The 23534-nt window shown below is 41.9% G+C and overlaps 1 protein-coding gene across 2 annotated transcripts in view; it reads right to left on the reverse strand.

Moving 5' to 3' along the window:
- Positions 1-23534, reverse strand: part of ZFAT (zinc finger and AT-hook domain containing) — a 645246-nt gene that overhangs the window by 452186 nt on the left and 169526 nt on the right. For both annotated transcript variants that reach the window (XM_069220790.1, XM_069220791.1), the window contains exon 5: positions 20769-20919. In XM_069220790.1, the coding sequence (XP_069076891.1) occupies positions 20769-20919 (151 nt within the window). The remainder of the gene's footprint in view (positions 1-20768; positions 20920-23534) is intronic.

Genomic DNA, 23534 nt, shown 5'->3' on the forward strand with positions numbered 1-23534 from the left:
AGAGATATATTTGGAGCAATTATACCTGCTGTACTAGTAGTACTGAATGATGAGAAAATTAGAAAGCTTTCAACAGTAGTAGGTAAACTAGCAAATAATACCTCTGGAGGTTTACTAGTAGAAAACACTAAACTTGTAGCTATTAGACCTATGATAAGGAGGAATCACTATGCTTTTGACACTTTGCTCACAGAGAAAGGCGGAGTCTGAAAGATGCTGAAAATTGAAAATTGTTGTACTATATATTCCTGAAGAGAGTAAGATTGTAGATTATGCTAAAACAATTTCTGATTTGAAGCTTGAGCTAGAACTTTTGTAAGCCACTAGCATAATGCAAAGTTTAACAAAAGGGATTTCTTCAATAGGAAATTGGTTTAAGGCATTAGAAGGTGGAATCCTTAAAGCTATTTTAGTTTCTGTACAAATAGTAATAGTTTGTTTTCCTTCAACATTACCAATAAATAAAACAGTAGAAATGCTATTGATAAAGAAAAGAAATAGGGACTTCAATACGACAATGAGGAAAGATTTAGAAAAGTAAAAGAAAACTATAAGAGATTTAAAAAAAGGAAAATTTGAGAAAAAAAACAAGATATAGAAGAAGATGAAAGTGAATTTTGACATACATTTGTGAATGGTTCCAAACCTTCAGATGGGGGAAGTTGGTAGAGATTTTAATAGAAATAACTTGCATTAAAAACAATAACCAGTGTGAGTGAATTGTAAGCCAAATTAAAATGCTGCATATTAAAAGGGAATTTTCTTACTAAAGCTTGCATGATAGGCACGTGACGAAAAATGCTAATGGTGGCAATTTACAAACTGCTATAGCTCAGCTGAAATGTTTCTTTTGTGATTAGTCACATAACTTTTCATGACGCAAACTTTGTATGCCACAAAAAAACAATATTTTATTTTCTTTTTAACCACTTTACCTGCACTGGAATTTCTAACTCTGCGTAACTAATCTTAACACTTTCTTTATGAATAGGCTTCTAGTGTAAAGACATGTTAGGATTGAGATGACACAGCGTGCTCATACCTAAAACTTACATAATGGTTCTCTCTTTCAGAGATTCAGACGAATGGGAACCTTATTGATTGTTGCAGTGTAGTTAAACATTTAGTTAAATGTATCTTGTATTTAGAACACTCTTTGTTAGAACTTACCATCCCAATGGAAACTGTCCTTGTTCCACAGAATCCTGTTAAACAATGTTTTTGTATCATTGTATTCTGTGTAAAAGTATCCCAGTGAAAGTTTAGAAAATTCTATCTCTTTTTTCTCTGAACTTAAGAGAGAGACTCTCCCCTTTTTGCCTTGGATGGTGCGCTCTTCTCATTCACAGTTGAATAGCCATAGCAGCAAGACAGACTCTCAGATGCTTGTTCCTATTTGCTATTTTATATTTTGATAACTCTCCAACTCAGATTACTCCCTGTTCCTGTGAGATAACTCTGAGTTATTCAACTGAATGTACTTCTTTGATTTAGAGAATTAAATTAAGGATCTAATTTTTATGGGACACACTTTATGCTATGTTCTGTAACTTGAATTTGATTTAATAAAGAAACTGATTTGAGAACTAATGATTAATACAACTTTTAAAATTTAACTCAAACTCTCATTATTGACTCCAGAATCTAAATGTAATTGAGAATAAAAATAATTGGATGCTTTAGAGTTGCAATTTTTTATTTCCTTACTTGTTTCCATGGTCTGTTGCCTTATGGCCCAAGATTTGGGGAGGTTATTAGTGAATAAATGTTAAGTCACTCCACACTCCTAAACCCACCTTTGGATTCCATCTTTAGAAATGTTCTTATAGGATGGTAGACCTGCCACTGTGGTTTTGCCCCCCCAACCCCCATGCAGATCCTTGTATGGTACAGAGAGCAATTTTGGTGGTAAAATGCCTGCATAGAAGAACGACTAGTCTAGATTTAGCAAGTTGACTCTCGGTGGAGTAGCAGGTGTGGCACATTCACTGGTAAAGCCAAATAGTCTTTCTCCTAAACTATCAAGGAGGCCCTAAGACTTGAAGGACTCGTGGTCAGTATCACTGATCCTAGACAACTGATCAGATCCTCCAACTAAGTGTCATAACAGAAAAAGCAAAATGTGTTAAGGACCTCTGATATTCTGGACATCCACTGCGTAGCTGGTCAGCCAAAAGTGTGCTACTCATTCTCTCAATTTTAATGGCAGAATAGCACTAGCTTGTTTCAAGTATCTAGGACATCACTTTAACTGACTTGGATTCCAACCTGCTGCCAGTGAACTAGAGAACGTCTACTCATTATGTCCCAGGGGTTGCATGTGGATTACTTGCTTGACTATAACTATTTTGCTCATTTACAAAAAGATTGGCAATTTTAAACACACCGCAAAATTTCAGAAAGACCAATCAATGTTAATTTTGTATAGCTGTCCATTACAACAACACTGTTTAAAAGGCACAGTCTTGTTTTTAGATAGGGCAATTACTGCAAAAAGAACACATTTAGTCAGGAGAACACAATGAGGCACCAGCCCTAAACAGGTTTAGTTTAATTAAGCATAGCTGCCTAGAAATGCATGAACTACTCATCTGTAATGTCTCTACACCATACACATCTTCCTCTTCCTAGTCTTTACACAGAATGTCATCTATTCCCCTGCCAGACAGACCACTTATTATCCCCCACATTGCAGACTGTGTTGAGTCTTCACATCATTCAGCTCCTTCTCAGGCTCAGGGTCCCTTTAGTGTAAAGCCTATTCTGCCCAATCGCCTATGTTGACTAGTTAAGGCAAAGCAGCTGGATTTATTTGTATGGGCTAGGACATGAGTAATTACCATAGAACAGCTGCAATACATGAGATTCATTCATTTAATGAGAGAAATTAGGCACTAAATTCTGCTGTAGACCCTCCCTCTTCTACTAATGTTCATGAGAAATGAACATTAATGGAGAAGCTATGCAGCTACGCTACAGATATTTAGTTGGGTAACCAAGATCTCAGTACAAAATGCTGTCAACCTTCCTGTGAATTTTTCTAAATTACCTCATGTCTTTCACTATTCTACCATGGTATAAGCCATACAGATGAGGGATTGAAGCTTCTTACTCAAGGCAAATACTGGAGGTTTGAAATCCCGAAGAGGTAACGTAAAGGGCATAAAACAAAATGCAGCTAATGACTAACGTCATCAGTGCGAGCTTGGGTAAAAGGCTACAGTCCTGTAACCCTCTACTCTACAGAAGATCCTGGCTTCACAAAACATAATGCAAGAACAATATACTGGTTTGATGAGAAAGTGAAGGCTACCTTTGGGCTGAATCCTGCACCATGTCATAGTAGCAAGTGTCACAGACAAATGCTTACGAAAGGTGCCTGGAAACCAGTTAACTGAGTCCCCTGCACGTAGAATATGAAATTACTACCACCAAAATCCAAACCTTGAAAGAAAGCAGATGATGATGGTCCATGACAAAGTATACATGTGCAAGCAAGGGCAGATCCCACACTAGGGCTGAGTATATAAAACTGTAAGGTGTGACCATGGGAACAATTAAACAAGAAAGAAAGAGCTTCTCTTTCAATGCTTCCTAAATAAATCCAACAGCCATAATGGACTCTGTGTAAAAGCAGTTGATGTGCGGCCTCACTCAAAGCCCTTCTTTAGCGAAATCCAAGACATAGGAATGCTTAAATCCCATCTGTGTAGACTCCTGCTATGACATCAGTCTTTATAGGACACCAAGCGTTGATTTGCATGAAGCATTTGACTGAAGAAATGGAAACCTGAGGGGATAAGGAAAGGTCAGGTACACTCATTCCGGGATAACATAAGCAGAACAGAACAATGAAGATCACTTCCAAATTATTTCATTTGTTTACTAAAGTATTAGGCAAAAGCGAGGAGGCAATATATACAGTAATGCTAGTGGCCATGGACAAAGATGCGATCATCCCCAAGTCCCTTTTCCTTGAAGTGAAAGCAGAACAGCGGAAGGAAGGCATTATCCATTCCCACAAACAAAACCAGTGCGGAGTCCCCAAAGCATGTACATAATGTAGCAATTGCTCATGCGAGTAACACAATGACTGAGATGAAGGAAACTCCCTGCTCAGGTTGTCACACCTGTTGATGGAGACTGCCCTTTGGGATAGAAGGATTTCTCCACCCAGATACGAATATGTACTGCCAGAGCAGGAGGGCAACTGGACCAAACTCCCATTATCTATTAACCTAAGTTTTCGAGACCATGTTGTCAGTCTGAATCACAACTGATCATCCATGAATGATCATGCAAATGTCTTGAGAGCAAGAAGAATGCCTGACAGTTCCTTCCAATGTAGCAACACGATGTAGGTCTCCACCAGATATGTCCGAAACAACTGTAATCAGAATTACTGGAGCTGAAAGGACCAGGAGGACAGCATAGTCAGAAACAATGGCATCACTCACCACTGGAAGTCCTGGCACATCTGGACCCACATCAGAATTGGAAAATCAAAGCAGAAATAATTCAGATTCCAATGATGCTGCATACACTGAGTAATCTTTCTCGTTTTTTGCCTCATCCATGGGGTTACAAAAATACAGCTGCCTCTAAGTACAAACAAGAACTAACATCAAATCCTGAGAGCGAGTCCCTCCTAGCACATACAGGTTGTTTGCAGAGATAATCTTGAGCACATATAACTTGAGCTGGGCCAGAATCTTGCAGTAAGGTTTGCAGCAAAGGCAACACCAACTTGGCTGCCCAAGCCTCTCCAAAATCTCCTCTAAACACGGCACAAATAAACCGAAGATCCTCACATGGCTCCAAGTGAGATTTTTTCAAACTGATGAGAAAGCTGTCACGTTTCTTCACAGACCAAAGTAGTGTCAGTCTTTGCCTGGGCAAACTAGTAGCTGCGCCTCATTTAATTGTTGGCCATGGTATCATAAACCAACCTGAAAGGCAAGGAATATCCAAGAATTCAAATCTGTGCGCTCCTTGATCTTACATTGTTGTTCACACTTTTTAATAAGCGTGGAGTCTTTCTCCCATGAGGAACCCTCCATGAAGGCACAGCCAAGACCACAGTAGGGATTTGTGGGGTTACAACGTAAGCATTCTGTAGGTCTGGCAATTGAAGTGTTCACAAGAATTGAAAAACATTCTATATTGAATTGAATATTACTCATGTCAAGGAGAAGAGGAATTGCCTTTAGCAGATGACAGAGGAGCTTTAATCTTCCTAGGAAAGGGAAAAAGTGCTTCTCCACATTGAAGGTGTGTTGCATCATATTATCCAAGGGTTCACTGAGCTGCTTTGTCCCTAGAAATAGGAGTTTACAGAGACTGCCCTCTGAAATCCTTCCACTTTCTAATCTGAGAGTGCAAAAACGGTGAGATGATTGAAAGGAATATCTCAGATGTGTGACTGATTATTTATCTTACCAGAGCATCAATGCGGCCTTTCCTTCCCCTCCCAGAATTCTCAGAGGTGCCCCAGTAAGTCCATAGCTACTAGGATTTATATAATGCCTCACTTCTAGCCTTCAGTAAAGGATTAATGCCATCATGTAGGCACTGCAAGGCTATTCCCACCCAGCAACCCACAGGATCTGCAGCAAAGGATTCCTCACAGGGTCATGGCAGATTGCCGCATAAAACTGAGCTGCACTGCATCCACTAAGCTGGGTTGTGGGAACTTGATCTCATTACCTTCTAAGGAGTACAGTTGCAGCATTCATTTGTGATATAGCCATTTTCTCTAAGTTTGCTAACTCATGAATTCTAAGCTTTCCGACCTCATGATGCACAGGAAGCTCAGTCAGGAGGGGTCATCGCCTTAAAGACAAGCCCCTGCCTTTGCTTAAATGGGGTTATGCCGAAGAAAGACTTCCACTATCAGTCAACGGACGTTGTCGACTTCTTAATGTATGTCTTAGGGTTCCATGTAGTTCTTTCCTATTCTTCCAATTATCCCACTATGGCAAGGTCTACAACAATAATGACAAATAAGAACCATTGGATGAATAGGAGAAGGGAGCAGACAGATGCATGTTTCTGCTTCTTCCTCAATTTGACAGGCATTTTCTCTTTTAAATGTTCCAACAAGTATTCATGACAGTCTTCGGTAGCTTCCTGGAAAGAGAACCCCCCCCCATCCTCTGTTTTAGAAACAGGTCTAGGGGCTGGGATCTCCCGCCCTTGCTCTGCTTGGGATGTTCCAATGTGAAATTAAGAATGCCTCCATTTCCTTACTCCTACAAGTGCTCCCTGACACGTAAAACCCTCTCCTCTACTCAAACAGGCATATCCCAAACAGCCCAGTTTGAAAAGAGGGGAAATGCATAATATCAACATGATAATGTTTTGAAGCCCCTCAATTCAAGTTGGCTGCCCGGTCATCACAGTATAGTGTCGGGCTGGCCTTCAGAAACTCCAGAGCCATTCTTACTCACATTAAAATTACATGCATTTACCTTTGTTACATTTGAGCACACAGTGTAACCCTCCCTGTAGGGTAGAACTGGACCTTACTTTTATAACCATGCATAGAACATTCCAAGTTGTGTGATTTATTCATGAGTGGGGCATCAGGATGCAGTTAACTATATCCCCCTCCCCTCAGGTACAATGAAGAGTAGGCATCCTACCTTTGTTGTTTATTTCTTGAACACCCTGTTAAGGTAGTCTGGCCACTCACTTATTCCTGGAGACCCATTCCCAAGATTATGCATAGAAAGAAAAGGTAGCTAGCATTGGCAAAGCCAGTAGGTCTGGTGGTGGTCGACAGCCTTTTGGCAATTTCTGTTTTACTGTACCATGGGTTTTGCTAAACTTTATTATTCAGGAACCTGCTGGCCCCTCATTAAATATATATTTTAAAAATTGGCCAAAGGCATATGTGAGTTTCTTGTCTCAAAAAAGTGCACAATACCATGGTACACCCAGCACTAAAGGGGGGTACCTTTTGTGCGGATGTGCTCCTTGTGAAAGAGCAGCATGCTGTAACTCATAGTGAAGTTACTCAATGCCTGAAGAGGGGAACACTGATGACACCTGGAGTGGGTGTAAATAAAACTTGAGTGACACAGTCTCAAACTATGGGATGAAGTCTGGCTGAAAACAGTTATAATTAACGATGCAATACATTAAGTAACATAAAAAGGTTTTGCTAACACAGATAAAAAAAAAAACAGGCTGTTGCTGCCAGCCTTACTTTTTAGAAAAAAGACCCAAAAGAAGGGAAGAAAGGAAGGAAGTAAAGAATGAAGACAGGCTGAAAAGAAAGGAAGAAGAGCAAAAACTGAAGGAATGCAAAAAGGAGGAAAAGGAGGGAGGCAAAAAATGAAGTAAAGAAGCCAAAAACGAAGAAATAAGGGAAGAAACTAAGGAGCAAAGGCAAAAGAAAGAAGACAGCAAGAAAGAACAAGCATTTGCAATGCAACGGGTCTCGCATTTCTCCTAGTTAAAGCTATTAGCAGTTGTAAACTCCCAACTGGATTTTTATTGCCACATTAAATGGAGAAAAAAAGCGCAGAAAGAAAGAAACAAACAAACAAAGAAAGAAACAAAGAAACAAAGGAAAGACAAAGGCAAAAAATGAAGAAAGGAAAGACAAAGGCAAAAAAGAAAAAAGTAAAGGTGAAAAACGAAGAAGTAATGAAAGAAAAAAGGCAAATAAAGAGAGGGAAAAATGAAAGAAGAGAGGGAAAAAAAAGCAGGAAAGAAAAGCAAGAAACATGGAAAGAAAAACAATGGAAAAAAGGAGAGAAAGGAGACTCACAGTATAAAATGATGGATATAAAAACCCAAATGACACCCCACCTATGTTTAATTAAACTATTAAAAGTGTGCTGTAAATTAAACACAAATATGGTTTTCTTCCTTGGTAAAGTTAACAAAAAGAACCATTTGTAAAACAGAGTCCAGAAACACAATGTGGTATACTGTGAAACAGCAGCAGTCCACTTCAAGATGAATTTACAACACCTTTGGAAAAATACAGGAACTGATAAAGATGGAATGTGCCCTGCGCTAACTTCAATTGCATCCACTATAAAATCAGCAACACTGGCACTGCCTTCTGTGCAGATGTCCACATTGTGAAACAGCCAAATACAGTCACTCAAAGTGAAGTTAACCAGAGGCTTAAGTAAGATGATCATCTGCTCCATGCTGTATGCTGGAATGGGTGGAAGCAAAAGGGGAACAGTATAACAACAGACCATAGGTGAAGAGAGGTGGCTGAAACCCCCTTTAAGCAAGTATATTATACATATCATTTTACTATCATCAAAAGGTCAGACTAATGGGAACCCTCGCAACAAGGGCTAAGCGCGCTCAGGGGTGGGGTAGAATCAGACATATTGGCTATATGAAACGTACATCCTTCACCACAATGCACTGCTCAGTTGGCAGGCATTGCCTTCTTGAACACCACTCTCAGGTGACAACTACTTGCCACAAAACAAATGGACTTCAGCCACCCCCTGTGGAGCCCAGACAGCATCAGCCATCCTCACTCAAGAATTAGTCTTCTCTTTACAGTGTCACCTGCTCCCACCTTATCCTCTTTATCAAACACAGTTTATTTTGTCAGTGCCCAAATAACTGCAAGATTTTACTGTGCACCTAACAAGAGATCTTCAGGGCAGGGTCATAGTATTGCAAGTTTAGGCACATTACAAGAAGTTAGGCTTGAGAAGAGAAGTTGTGGCATAATGATTGCCACAAATCAGATGCTGGTTCTGGAAAGGTGTGGGACAGAGGATACAGCTAAAATTTACTCATAGATTGCAAACAGTGTAAATTAAAATACATGTTATTACGAATATAAATGCGTTTAGGGAACAGAGGACTGGGGTGCTTGCTTTGTCAGGGTTTACAGTTGCAAACAGTAATGTGAAGAGGACAAGCAAGCAGGGAGCAAACCATGATTAAAAGCACTACCCAATGCAGAGACTGTAAATTAACACCAAATAAACACATGTAACAAATCTGCGTTTTGAATTATATTGAGCCATATAAGAAACAACATAAAAGCATTCCATTAGGATATTGTGCAATGGCATGTGAATGACAAAATCTACCTTTTTTGAGGAGCTAGTAGGAGCAGTAACAACTAGATGTGGAATTAAAATAGTGTTGAGATTGAGTGAGAAAGAATCCAAAGAATACTATGATGAGAATTGACAGGGGAAAATGTGTTGAGACGTGAAATAACGTGCTATGAAGATGGTAAATAAAATGGGGCCAAGTCACAAAACCATTTATTATTACAGGAAGTAGTACTAGGTAAGTTGACATGCACCTTATTATGGACGATCTCATTAACTCCATACTGCCTCTGTGAGCTACACACACTGAAACGGACCTTACATAGTTTTGCTCTACCTAAAAAAAATACATATTTCAGTGCACTTCGTTCTGCTAGGATGGACTATTGTAATGCTATTTACCTTAATCTTCCTGCAAAGGCACTATTTAAACTCCAGTTTGTTTAGATTTCTGCCGTTAATTTCATTCTCAATCTTAAAAAGTCTGACTCAGTTTTATGATTCGATATCATATCTCATAGCATCTTGATTGAGAGGCTCTAGAGCTGCACAATGGGTGGTATAGCTCCGCTCTGGCTTGCCTCATTTCTGCAACAGCATACTTTTCATGTCTCCCCAAAACCATTCCACTCAACAAAGCATTCTTTGCAGCAGGGAGTGACACAGGGCTCTCCAATAAACCCAACCTTTTTTAATATCTACGTCTCAATGAGGTCATGGGTTTACCACTGTATCATACATGGATGACATGCAGCTTGTCTTCACTCACATATGGCCTCATCTCTCTGTTCATGTCTGCCAGAGGAGGCTGCTTGGAAAAATTTAAACTGCTTAAAGCTGAATGCAGGCAAGACTGAGGTGTTGGTTTTGTGCAAGCATCTTAACATCTGGTCTAATGTCTGGTGGCCTGATAGTCTTGGTCCTTTACCCACTCCCAAGCCTAAGGTCAAAAATCTGGGCATCTGGTTTGATGACAAACTCTCTTTCCATAACCAGATCGCTGCCCTCGCAGGGAAATGGTTTGGGATAAAATGTCCACCTTTTACCAGAGTCTGCCCACCAAACTGTAGTCATGGCTCTGGTTATATCCAGACCGGAATACTGAAATGTTCTCTAGTTAGGGGTGTCTCAATCCCGCTTTAGCAGGCTTCAACAGGTCCAGACCACTGCAGCTCAGGTATTGCTCTATCTACCTAAGCGTGCCTCGGTCAGGACCACACTTAGGAAAATGCACTGGCTTCCAATGAGGCAGAGTCACCTTTAAAGCTCTCTGCTACAGCTACAAGGCTCTTTCCTCTCAAGACCCATCTTAACTTCATTCTATGGTCAAACCCTGTGTTCCATCTAGAAATCTAAGATCGGCCAAAACAAAACTGGCCATTACTCCAAAATTTAAAAGAGCTAGAATAGACGGCAGCTCCTTTAGCCATCTTGCACCAAAAATCTAGAACTCTCTTTCTGTTGCAATTCAGCAGGCGCCATCTGAAAAATCTTTCATGGAAAAAAATGAAAACCTGGGTCTTTGGGTCTAGATTACTTCTGGTTCGCTTGGTGGGCAACTGTATCACCAGGAGTAAGTATCCAAGTGCTAGGACATTTCATAAGAATTAGCTATGCGCTTTATAGAACATAATTATTATTATTATTTGTATTCAGTATCACCAGCTCTAACCTAAACCCACTGGCTTCCTGTAAGCAGGGAGTTATGTTCACAGTTATTTAGAAAAATACTTACAATAGCAAAAACATCAATGCTGCTCAAGCAGGAAAAATATCCCAAATGAACTGGTGATGGATATATACCCTAATATTATGCTGTAAAATACCGAGGAAAGACCATTTCAACCACTACTGGCTGATTTGTTAAAAAATATAGACAGGAAAGACAGAAATATTTGAAGCCCTTAAATAACACGGAAAAGGAGCTAACAAGAATGCAATAGTTCTGTTAACAAAGAATAAAGACTAGGGGTGGGAGGAATGTTTAATTCCACCCTGGGAATTGGCAGACTTTGGCAGCTCCTTGTTACTTTTGCTGTTGTTGAGTTCCGGCCAAATTCAGCCAATCACGCATGGCAAAACATTTTCCTGTGAAGCTCCAGCAATACAAGCAAGATTTGGTGCCACCTAGTGCCATTTTCTAACACAGGCAGTCACAGGCCTGCTTCTCGAGTAGACTTGTGGCCACTCGAGTGGATTTTCTACTCAGTGGCAGCAAAATCAACTTGAATGGTCATAGTCACTTGTGCACCGAATGGTGCCGTACATGCTGATTTTTCAATGCTGCTCGCACTAGTGACGCTAAATTGCAGCGCATGATGTGCAACATGCATATTGTATGCCCGTTAGCAGAACTCCGTGGAATATAGCCAAACACTGGTCTTGGGCATTCATCAGGACATAATAAAGTAAACCCCTATTGTTAGACCTGACAGCCTCTGGATGGTCACCCCTAACTTTTTGCCTGCCTCCCTCCACTTTTTGGACTCTGTTTTTGCTGGCTTTTAGACTCTGCACACTTTACCACTGCTAACCAGTGCTAAAGTGCACATGCTCTCTCCCTTTAAACATGGTAACTTTGATTCATACCCAATTGGACTATTTAGTTTACTTATAAGTCCCTAGTAATGTGCACTGTATGTGCCTAGGGCCTGTAGATTAAATGCTACTAGTGGGCCTGCAGCACTGGTTGTGCCACCCACTCCAGTAGCCCCTTTACTTTGTCTCAGGACTGCCATTGCAAGGCCTGTGTGTGCAGTTTCACTGCCACTTCGACTTGGCAATTAAAAGTACTTGCCAAGCCTAAACCTCCCCTTTCTCTACATATAAGTCACCTCTAATGTGTGCCCTAGGTAACCCCTAGAGCAGGGTGCTGTGTGGGTAAAAGGAAGGAAATGTACCTGTGTAGTGTACATGTCCTGGTAGTGTAAAACTCCTAAAATCGTTTTTACACTACTGTGAGGCCTGCTCCCTTCATAGGCTAACATTGGGGCTGCCCTCATACATTATTGCAGAGGTAGCTGCTGATCTGAAAAGAGTAGGAAGGTCATATCTAGGATGGTCAGAATGGTAATACAAACTCCTGCTGACTGGTGAAGTTGGATTTAATATTACTATTCTAGAAATGCCACTTTTAGAAAGTGAGCATTTCTTTGCACTTAAATCTTTCTGTGCCTTGCAATCCACGTCTGGCTGGGTTTAGTTGACAGCTCCTTGTGCATTCACTCAGACACACCCCACACTCAGACACACCCCAAACACAGGCTACTCAGCCTCACTTGCATACATCTGCATTTTGAATGGGTCTTCCTGGGCTGGGAGGGTGGATGGCCTGCCCTCACACAAAGGACTGCCACACCCCCTACTGAGACCCTGGCAAACAGGATTGAACTGAAAGGGGACCTGGTGCACTTCTAAGCCACTCTTTGAAGTCTCCCCTACTTCAAAGGCACATTTGGGTATAAAACAGGGCCTCTGCCCTACCACCTCAGACTGTTGCTGGAGAAGAAACCTGAACCAGAACCTGCATCCTGCCAAGAAGAACTGCCTGGCTGCTCAAAGGACTCACCCGACTGCTTTCTACATAGGACTGCTGCCTTGCTGTTGGCCTGCTGCCTTGCTGAACTCTTGCCTTGCTGCAGAAGTGCTCTCCAAGGGCTTGGATAGAGCTTGCCTCCTGTTCCTTGAAATCTCAGGACCAAAAAGACTTCCATCTTTCAACTGGACTCCTTGTGCGCCGAACAATTCGACGCACAGCTTGTTCTGCGGTGAAAAATTCACCGCATGCCGATCCGGAAAGACGCCGCTTGGCCCCGCAAGGAAAAGATCGACGCGACGCCTGCGGTGCGACCGGAACTTCGACGCACGGCCCGCCTGGACAACGCCGCCCGACTTCCAGAGAGAAAATCGACACGAGGCCTGCCGTGAGGGAGAAAATTCCACGCACAGCCCTCCGGAACAACGCGCAGCTGGACAACAAGCCCAGGAATCCACGCACAGACCCCGGGGCATCTGAAAACCCCGCGACCCACAGAGGAGACTGTCCGCGCGCCGGAAATCGATGCAACATCTTCCCCGCGTGAAAAATAATGACGCAAGTCCGTATGTGAAGAGGCGAAACCGACGCACACACCATTTTTCCACGCATCTCCTCCTCTGCGGCCCTTTGCTGAGATTTTCCACTCCAAAACAGGTACTTTGTGCTTGAAAGAGACTTTGTTTGCTTTTTAAAGACTTAAGACACTTTAAATCACTTTTCAGTGATATCTCTACAATTTCATATTGCATCTTTTATCGTTTTGACCTGCAAATATACAGATAAATATTATATATTTCTCTAAACACTGTGTGGTGTATTTTTGTGGTGCTATATTGTGTTATTGTATGCTTTATTGCACAAATACTTTACACATTGCCTTCTAAGTTAAGCCTGACTGCCCAGTGCCAAGCTACCAGAGGGTGGGCACAGGATAATTTGGATTGTGTGTGACTTACCCTGACTAGAGTGAGGGTCCTTGCTTGGACAGGGGGTAACCTGACTGCCAACCAAAGACCCCATTTCTAACACCTATGTTAACAATGTGACTGTCCTAATCAATGTCTACAGTAACTTGTTCATTGCGACTGTAAATTCTGGTCGATTTACTCCAAGTTTATATGCTACCTGTATCATGGGAGAGAGGGAAGAGGATTCTTAAAAGCCACCCTGTGCTAGATGGTGATTTCTCAATAGTATTGCACCTAGGCTGTTCACATACACAACGTCTTAGTCTATTACATGGAATCAACAGATCAAAAGGTTCCGCTTTTGAATAAATCTAAAATTAGAGATAATCTCAATACAGATTAGTTGGACCAGAGTGCCTTTTTTATACTATATTTTAGAGTATGCTAAAAGCTTCAGACTTTCAAAGAAGTATCTTAAACCCCAAATTAAACAAAAAAGTGAAGACATCAGAAATAATATTAACTAAAGACCCGAGTTAGAAAGCATAACTTTCACAAAAATCAAAACCCTATTCCCATAGGTTTGCTCCTGAACTTAATTAGGTTTCTGACTTTTTGAAGATTCACAAAGAATCATGAACTATTCCTTGAAATCTAAGGCAGTCACATATTTGCAGAAGCAATCCAATTGGGCCACATTTACTCACTTATGATTTGCAAGATGAGGAAATTCTGCTTCTTTGTGACCTGAGCCGCTTTGGTACGGCAACGACATTTCCAGACACGAGCTTCGAATCAATCTGCATCGACATGAGTTGCTTCTCCAGCGTTGCCTGGGTTACAGGAACAACGCTTTCAGTCAAAACAAACCTGTACCGACACAAGTTATCTCTCCAGCGTTGACAGGGGTACAGGAACAATGCTTTCAGAGTTTTGCTTGCATAATGGCTACAATGTGTGTCTCGTACTGGAGACGAGACGCTTTTCTTAAAGCGTTACTCTGTATTACACGCAACTATTCACACTGTTCAGAATACATTTCTTCCAGGAAACCTAGCTTTGAGTACTCATTACACCGCTTATTAGTGACTGTTTTCTCTATTCTTTCACCAATTTTGTGTCCTTATTGAATTTATTTCATTTTGTTTATCATGGCAGCTACTCAAGGCATAGTCCAGCCACCAGCATTTTTGCAGAGAGCAGGAAAGCCGGAGATCAAATGGCTTGAATGGCTTCGCATTTTTGAAAATTATCTTTCAGCTATAGACGCTGTCGATTTTTCCCCTAGTAGGAAGATGGCTTTGCTTTTCAATCATCTAGGTATTGCGGGCCAAAGGATTTTTGATAACTTAACAGGCATTCAGGCTCCTGTAGGCGATGTGCCGTGGAATTGCTATATTGAGGTGAAGGAACGTATGAAGAAACAGTACTCTGATGACTCTTATGATTTACTTGAGAGATTCAATTTTGCTATGTGTAAACAGTTGAGCGATTAATCTGTTGAGGAGTATGTAGCAAATTTAAGGGTCTTAGCTGCTAAGTGTGAGTTTGGTGCTAATGTTGATGTCTACATACGTGACCAATTTGTCTTTTATTGTTTTCAAAAGAAAGTACAAGAAAGACTTTTAGCTTGCCGTAACCCAAGCTTGGAGGTGTTAACCAGTTGACCTTCTAGGTTCCTCTTCTGAGAAATCTGAGAAAGTCATCAAAGGGGCCATATGTGATGCCATTATTGGTTCGGAATCTATATCTGTCTTAGCAGATTCAGGGGCACCAATTACCATTTTAGGTGACCACACTTTCTTTGATTTGTGGCAGAATCCCATTGTTTTACAGCCTTCAGATGTTAGCCCTAAAGCTTTTGGGGACCAGGACATTGACTTATTGGGTTATTTTTCATCTGATTTGCAATGTCTTTGCAGACTTATTTTCACAAAAATTTACGTTGCGGTTAAGGGCCGCAATATTTTAGGTTGGAAGGATTTGGCACACCTGGGGATAATACTTTGCCCAGGACATGATATTCCTGTAGTATTGGGGGAATTACCTAAATTAATTTCTTCTAGTTCTAATGCCAATGTACAAGTGTCTAATGGCATTACAGAGCGCATGGTTAACTTATTCCCGGAGGTATTTAAGGATCAGGTAGGGTCTGTTCATGGTTTTGAACATTGTGTTAAATTGAAGAAGAGTGCAGTTCCTGTTGTGCACAAATTCAGACCAGTTCACCTAAGTGTCAGATTGGATTTAAAGTCTTTACTGCATAGATTGCAAAAAGAGGGCATTATTGCCCCAACAGATTCTTCAGAGTGGGTTTCACCGGTTGTGATTACGAAACAAAAAAAGGTGAATTGAGGCTATGTGTGGATTTCAGGTTGGTTAATCAGAAGATAATTGTAGATAGCCATCCCCTTCCACACATTCAGGAAATGATCACAAATCTAGGTACCTCAAAAGTGTTTTCTATCATACCATCAAGTTCCATTGAGAGAATGTTCTCGAGACATTACCACTTTTGTAACTCTGTTTGGGGTATATAAGTACTTACTCTTGTCGTTTGGCCTAGCCTCGGCAGCAAGTGTGTTTCAAAAAGTTGATGGACAATTTATTTTGTGACATACCCCAGGTACAGGCCTCCCAGGATGATATTTTAATTCATACTGAGACTGAGGTTGAACATGAGCAAATTAAAAAAAAAGTTTTGCTTAGTCTCAAAAACAAAGGTATGACAGTAAAACCTAGTAAGTGCAAATTGATGGTAACTGAAGTGGAGAATTCTAGGTCATGTTTTTTCTGGGGATGGAATTAGACCCAAGTTCAATAATGTGGATGCTGTGAGGAAGGCGTGCCCACCTTTCGATAAGGATGCTTTAAGATCTTTCTTAGGACTCTGCGAGTATTATGCTAGGTTTGTTCCAGGCTATGCTAAGGAAGTGCAGCCTTTGAGATCTCTGCTTAAATAAGGGACCAAGTCTGAGTTGACAGATAAGTTGAATTCTGTTTTGGGAAAAATTAAGGATTTGGTTATATCAGCTCTAGCTTTGCAAGTTTATAATCCGGTTGGTAAGCGCTTTATTATGGTAGATGCCAGTTTAATTGGGATTGGAGCTCTGTTTAGTCAGTGGGCTGATAGTCGTGAGAACACTGTTGCTTTTGCTTCCAGGATGTTGACTGAGGCTGAGAAGCATTATAGTACTATTGAGAGGGAAGCTTTGGCATGTGTCTGGGCTGTTCAGAAGTTCAAAATGTATATTTGGGGTTTCGAGTGTGAATTGTACAAGGACCATAAACCACTTGTTTATCTCTTGAATGGGAATGGCTTGGGGAAGGCACCAGCACGTTTGGTTTGTTTATTGTCCAAGTTGCAGGAATATAACTTGGTAACAAAGTTCATTCAGGGTGGCAGGAATTTTCGTGCAGATTGTTTGTCTTGCCTTCCTTTACCTTATGATTTTTCATGTGAGTTGGAGCTGGAGAAGAGTGTGTGGTAGCTGTTGTAGATATTTTAGCTATTTCGGACAACCATATCTCTGAGAGTGAGTGGCTGTCTTCAATGACTAATGATCCAACTTTGTCTAAAGTTCTAGACTTCTTGAAAACCAGATGGCCTCCCATAAAGAGCCTGTCTGGTGAACTTAGAGCCTTTTGTCAAGTTTCTAGTGATCTTACTTGTGAAAATTGTATTTGTTTAAGGGGCAGCCTTATTGTTCCGCCTACCAATCTTAGGAACAAGATAATCAGTTTAGCCCATGAAGGCCATTTAGGCATTTTGGCTACTTCTAGGAAACTGAAAATGTCGTATTGGTGGCCAGGATTGGACAAACAGGTTGCTTATTTTGTGAATAGGTGTCCAGGGTGCATTGTCTCAGACAAACACTGGAAAATGGTCCCTAAACCCTTGTTTCCAGTTCCTTTGCCAGAAAAACCTTGGGAGAAAATAGCCTTGGATTTTTCGGGGTCTTTCCATTTTCTGCCGAGGCATATGAAGTATCTTCTGGTGGGGGTTGATTACTTTTCTAAATGGGTATATTATTCTTTTGCTGCTGACGTGGATTCTGATCTAGTCATCAGGTTCTTAAATAGGTTATTTAGACTAGAAGGTCCAGTGAACTCTGTGGTGACTGATAATGGCACGCATTTTGTATCTAAGAAAGTGTCTGACTTTATGATGTTGCATGATATCAAACATCTCAAAGTAGCTTTACACAGTCCGTTTCTAACGGTTTGGTAGAAAGAGTTAATCGCTTTCTTAAGGAAGGTATCCAAACCACTTTGGCATCTAATGTTGATGTAGCCGAGTTTTTGCAAGAAAATATTTGGTCATATTTGTCTACTCCTCATTCCACTACAGGACTCTCTCCTTTTAAATTACTTAGGGGAAGAGATCCCAAAACCAAGCTTGTACCTAGGTGGATGTTTGATGTCTTGCGTGATAACGGTGAGTCTCATGATTTGTCTGGGGACAGTACCTTGAAAGGTAGAGTGCTTGACAAACAGTTGAAACAGAAGAGTAATTTTGATCAAAGGACCTCTGCCAAACAAATTGATTTATGTGTGAACGACTGGGTTCCAATTAAGAAACCTTATAGGGTATGTAAAGGCAAGTCTAAATTTTCCTTACCTGCTAAGGTTCTTAAATCTACAAAGGCTTCTGTGTTACTTGATGGACAGGGGTGGTGGAGCAGAAGTAGTGTTGTTCCAATCAATAAGGAGCTATTTGAAATATTCAAAGATATGTATCGTTTGAGAGATAGTGATGATTCAATGTTATCAACGGATGTAGGAAGGTCTTTGCATGCTGGAACTGATGCGGTTGATCTACCTTCTGCTGAGGAGTCAGGCGACTCCTTGGGAGTATCAGATCCTTGTTCTGATGTACTGCCTGATACAAATAACTCAGGCCTTAATTCTAATCCTAATCTCACTGAATCTACTTCCAAAATGGTTGTAGCCCGCAGTTCCAGACATGTTAAGTTACCTTCTAAATTTCAGGATTTTGTTTTAGTTTAAAGTTTTTTTTTTGGGTTGTTTAAAGGAGGGAGGTGTTGTAGTATGTATCATTGTTTAGCCACTTTCAATGCACATTCCGTGTTTGGTGCCCATGCTCTTTAGTAGCTGCGTCTGTGTTCTGGAGTCCGGCAGTCTGCATTCGGTCAGCTGTTGCTCCAGGAGGCGGACGCTGCATTGGAGTGGGCCCTCTTTGCTCTTGGATAATAAACCTCAATCTTACCTTATTATTTTGGAGTCCGTCTTCAATCCTTGTCTCAGGCTACTCTACAGAATGGGGTGTAACAAGAGGAATCTGTGCTAATCCCACTCAATTCCACATGTCCCAGTCATTACAGGGAATTCTTCAGATAACAAATATCAACAGGCAGGGGCGTAGTTCCCAGGGTGCAGGGGGGTGTTTCACTCCTCTAAAAAATGTATTCTGTAAAAATAGTTGGGTACAGAGGCCCTCATTCTGACCTTGGCGGGCGGCGGAGGCCGCCCGCCAAAGTCCCGCCGTCAGGTTACCGTTCCGCGGTCGAAAGACCGCGGCGGTAATTCTGACTTTCCCGCTGGGCTGGCGGGCGGTCGCCTTCAGACCGCCCGCCAGCCCAGCGGGAAAGAGGCTTCCACGATGAAGCCGGCTCGGAATCGAGCCAGCGGAGTGGAAGCTGTGCGACGGGTGCAGTTGCACCCGTCGCGTATTTCACTGTCTGCGCAGCAGACAGTGAAATACATGTAGGGGCCCTCTTACGGGGGCCCCTGCAATGCCCATGCCAGTGGCATGGGCACTGCAGGGGCCCCCAGGGGCCCCGCGACCCCCCCTACCGCCATCCGGACCCGGCGGTCGGACCGCCGGGATCTGGATGGCGGTAGGGGGGGTCAGAATCCCCGCGGCGGTGCAGCAAGCTGCGCCGCCGTGGAGGATTCAATGGGGCGGCGGTACACTGGCGGGAGCCCGCCAGTGGTGCCGGTCCGACCGCGGCTTTACCGCCGCGGTCAGAATCCCCATTGGAGCACCGCCGGCCTGTCGGCGGTGCTCCCGCGGTCCTCCGCCCTGGCGGTCTTTGACCGCCAGGGTCAGAATGACCACCAGAGTGTCTGTTGGATTTCACCTGGGATTTTTACATGTCCACACTGATAAAAACACAAACAATATCTCTCCTCTATGTTTTGAAGGCCTTACAAAATGTTGATTGGTTTGAAAAATATTTCTTTTAAGTTAACACCTATTAGTCCACACTTCTCTTTCCTTTACCCGTTAGGCCCAGTTCATGTCCTGCTTCTCATGCTATGTGTTTAGCTTGATTGTTGTGAAATCTGAAGCTCACACACCCATGCCCACAGGTTCCACCTCATTAAACTTACCTCAGGAAAATTGTACAGGTGCAGGGTTTATCTGACCTGATAATAACGAGGAAAAGTGTGCACAAGTTTTAATTTCGGTCCCTGTTTCACACCGATTGGGATTTTACATCCCCCATGTGATCAGGGCCAAAATATTTGTGTGTAAATACCCACAAACATAAAATATTATGGTTGTGGACTAAATTCTGCAGCTCCAAACCTTCTCTAGTGCTATCCTTCCTGCCACTAACTCTAAATTTAAGATGCTGATGATAGATTTCTACCATGGTAAATTTGGTTTGAACTTCGAAAACTCTATTACTGTCTGCACTGTACAATGTGTATGTGTATGAATACAATGTGTATTAGGGTAAGGAGCAAATGTGTGTTCTTGTTCAACGAAGTTACACCTAACAAAAACATGTGCAAATGTGCCCTATAGCCTCATTCTCTCCATTGTTAAATACTAAAAAAACGAGGAATGATAGGGCATCGATAGCCCTATAGGAAAAATCCTAAGGGAATTCGTAATGAGAACATTGGGGCTGTTGCCTATAAGATCTGTGGTGGGTGGGTTGCAGAAGTGGATTATGAGAGTGAATAGTTCACCTGAACCACGCCGTGTTTTTTTGGTTCTCCAAGCGAGAAATTGGCCCTACTGATGGAGGTAAATTATACATAAATAAATCATCAGCAAGGTATGTTGGCAATGTGAAGATTGACTTTAAAAGTGATAAAATATCAAATGAAATGGGGACTGTAGGGACTTCGGGGGTGGCTGAACATAGATTTACTTAAGGCTAGTTAAGGAGTTATTTCTAATGCTAATTAACCAAAGAAAAGTAAGTGGTAACTCTTATTTGCGTTAAATTTTTTAAGGCCATTGCACTGAACTAAACATGTATTTTATCTTAAAAATCAGCTAAAATAAAATACCTGTGTGGGTTCATCGGCTGCTCATACGGTGTTTGCTGGATGGCATATTCCTGATACCCTCTGCGTTGGACATTATCTTGCTCCGTTGGTTCCATATCTGTGGGTTCTGCATCAGGAGGAGGAGCTTCAACGGGAACTATTTTTGTTGCCCCTGTGTTGTGTATTTAACAACAGTTAGCATTCCCAAAGCCACACTCTGCTAGATTCCTTAAGCAAACAACGTGTATATAAGTGCACATAGGTTTGATTAAGTCAGCGCCCACAGAAGTTAAACAAGCAGACCTGCAATGTAAACGAATACATTATTTTTTTATTCAACTAACTAACTAAACTTGTTGGTTAGAAAAATTAGGTAAATGCTGCTGAAAGTTGTATTACAACATCATAACACCACAATATATATATATTTATTTCCCCAACACTGTGAGAAAAAATAGATTTGCAGTTAAATGTCTTTGTTAACGTTCTGAAACAAAAAGACAAGTCTTTGCCATTAATTTTCCAAATGTGTTTTATCTGTAAACACACAATCTCACTAAAGGGAAAGAAAATGCATTACAATACATTAAAAATCAAGTACATTCGATGTGACCTCACTATTGCTTCTATAGGATTTTTCCTTGGTTTCGCTCCTGTCACTACCCATTCGCTGCTGTGATATTCACCAAATCGCGGGGGATTCCGCCATAAGTATACCTGTATGTTTTTTTTTTTTCCCGAATTAAATACATTTTTAAAAAATACATCAAAAATTAACTTTTAGAACATAAGACGGACTTAAGTAACATACCGCCCCCATGTTACTAACCAGTATGTATATGCCCGCTTCCAGTTCATACTAAACCACCTCTATTACCTGACTGTATGAAGGTTATGTCAGTCCCCAGCGTCTTTTTCTCCCATACTACTTACCGTGCGCCCCAAATACACATATTCTGCCCCTCGGACCTCACAGCCCAAATGAATAACAACAAAAAGCCACATCCAACACCCTCTCTTGGTGCAGCTCAGAGATAAACAGAATACATCAGTCAGGGACCAACACAACGGTACCTGACTCCATGTAATACATAACTCTAGAAGACATTGAAATATGATAATCAGCACATATCCCCCCCTAAACTAACCCATACAAATAAGGGGTTGGAGCAAGAAAACAAAACTCGTAAATAAAAAGACATCAGTAGTTCAAATAAATCCACAAATGTATGAAGCAAAAACGCACAAGCATTGATTTGGGTGGCTGATTTAGAACAACGTACTTTGGGCCTGATTGCAAGTTGAGACGTTATTTATCGTCCCTGGTAAATAACCATACTATGAGGTATGTTATTTTTGGGCTGCAAAAATAACACCTATTATGTGTTTTTGAGAAATAACATGCAGATTTTGGTTTTTTATCTACCAAAATCCGCATGAAGTGGTAATTATTTTATGTTTTCACCTGTTAAATTTCGGCCAGCTTGAGCTACAGAAATTTAACGAATATTGGGTTATCCGATAACCGGACGTGTTAAATAAAATCAAACTCATAATTCCATCATGTGCTTAAACAGAGGTTTAACAACCCAACTTGTAATCAAACCCTTAGTTGCCCAAAAATCTCACCATTAACATTACCCCGCGCACACCACTGATTTCCTAACAGTTAAATGAACCAGTTAGTCAAGATATAAAATCACCCACATAACTCAAAATTATATATAAATTAATGAAACAATTTTTCTACCACATTTTCCAAACTCTACCCATCAAGATACTCACAAAGTAAACTCATTAAAAAAAAAATAGTTAATTTGAAAGAATATAAAATAAAGGCAAAATACTCTTCCAAAACATAGGTTCAAGCATCTAGGAACACACTCGCCAGATATTCAGGTTAGAGGAAGGCAATCTAGAAACAGTGGTTAGATCACTGCCCCTGCGGCCCTGCCCCCCTCCCTGCGAAGCGCTTCCCGCCCCCCAGTTAACTTTCCCTCCCTCCTCTTCATAATGGTGGTTGCTGTGCGGCTACATGCAGCAGACGCTGCTTGCGCACCGAAGGTGCACCAATGGCAAGCCCGTCTGCGCCCGGACCGTGCCCAGCGCCATGGACCCTGCTTCCCGCGCCACCTTTCGGTACACCGCTGATACGCTGAACACCCTCAACCCCAGGAGAGCCTCAGCCGTCCACAGAGCCAACCCAAAGAACACACATGGACCATTTTCCTGCCGCTTCTGCTCCCGCACCTGCCTCCACCTGCCACACATCCCTACACAAGCCCAGACAGACACCTCGGGTACATATTCCGCATCACCCACTCCCTCATCAAACAAGCAGTAGAAGTTTGGGAACTCCTCAACTTGATCGCCCCGGATGTCGCCTTCATCACAAAGACCTGGATCACACCCACTTAAGGCCCGGACATCGCCACCGCCATTCCCGAAGGCTACAAAATCTTCCACAAAGACCGAGCCAATCGACGAGGAGGAATTATCGCCATAGTATACAGGAACACCCTACGCCCGTCAACCACCATCAAGACACAGAACCTACCAGCCACCCTAGAACACCTACACTTCCATATCCAGACAAACCTGAGCACCTCCCTCCGTGGCACGCTCACAAACAGACTGCCTGGGGCTTGTCCCCAGTTCAGCAAAACCATCAGCAATCTTGTCGCCTCCCCAATGCACTCGCTTCCACCGACTACATCCTGCTCTGCAACCTCAACTTCCACCTTGACAACCACGACGACTCAAACACCACAACCCCCTTAGACAACC

This window comes from Pleurodeles waltl, chromosome 2_2, assembly GCF_031143425.1.
Source record: "Pleurodeles waltl isolate 20211129_DDA chromosome 2_2, aPleWal1.hap1.20221129, whole genome shotgun sequence".
NCBI lineage: Eukaryota > Metazoa > Chordata > Amphibia > Caudata > Salamandridae > Pleurodeles > Pleurodeles waltl.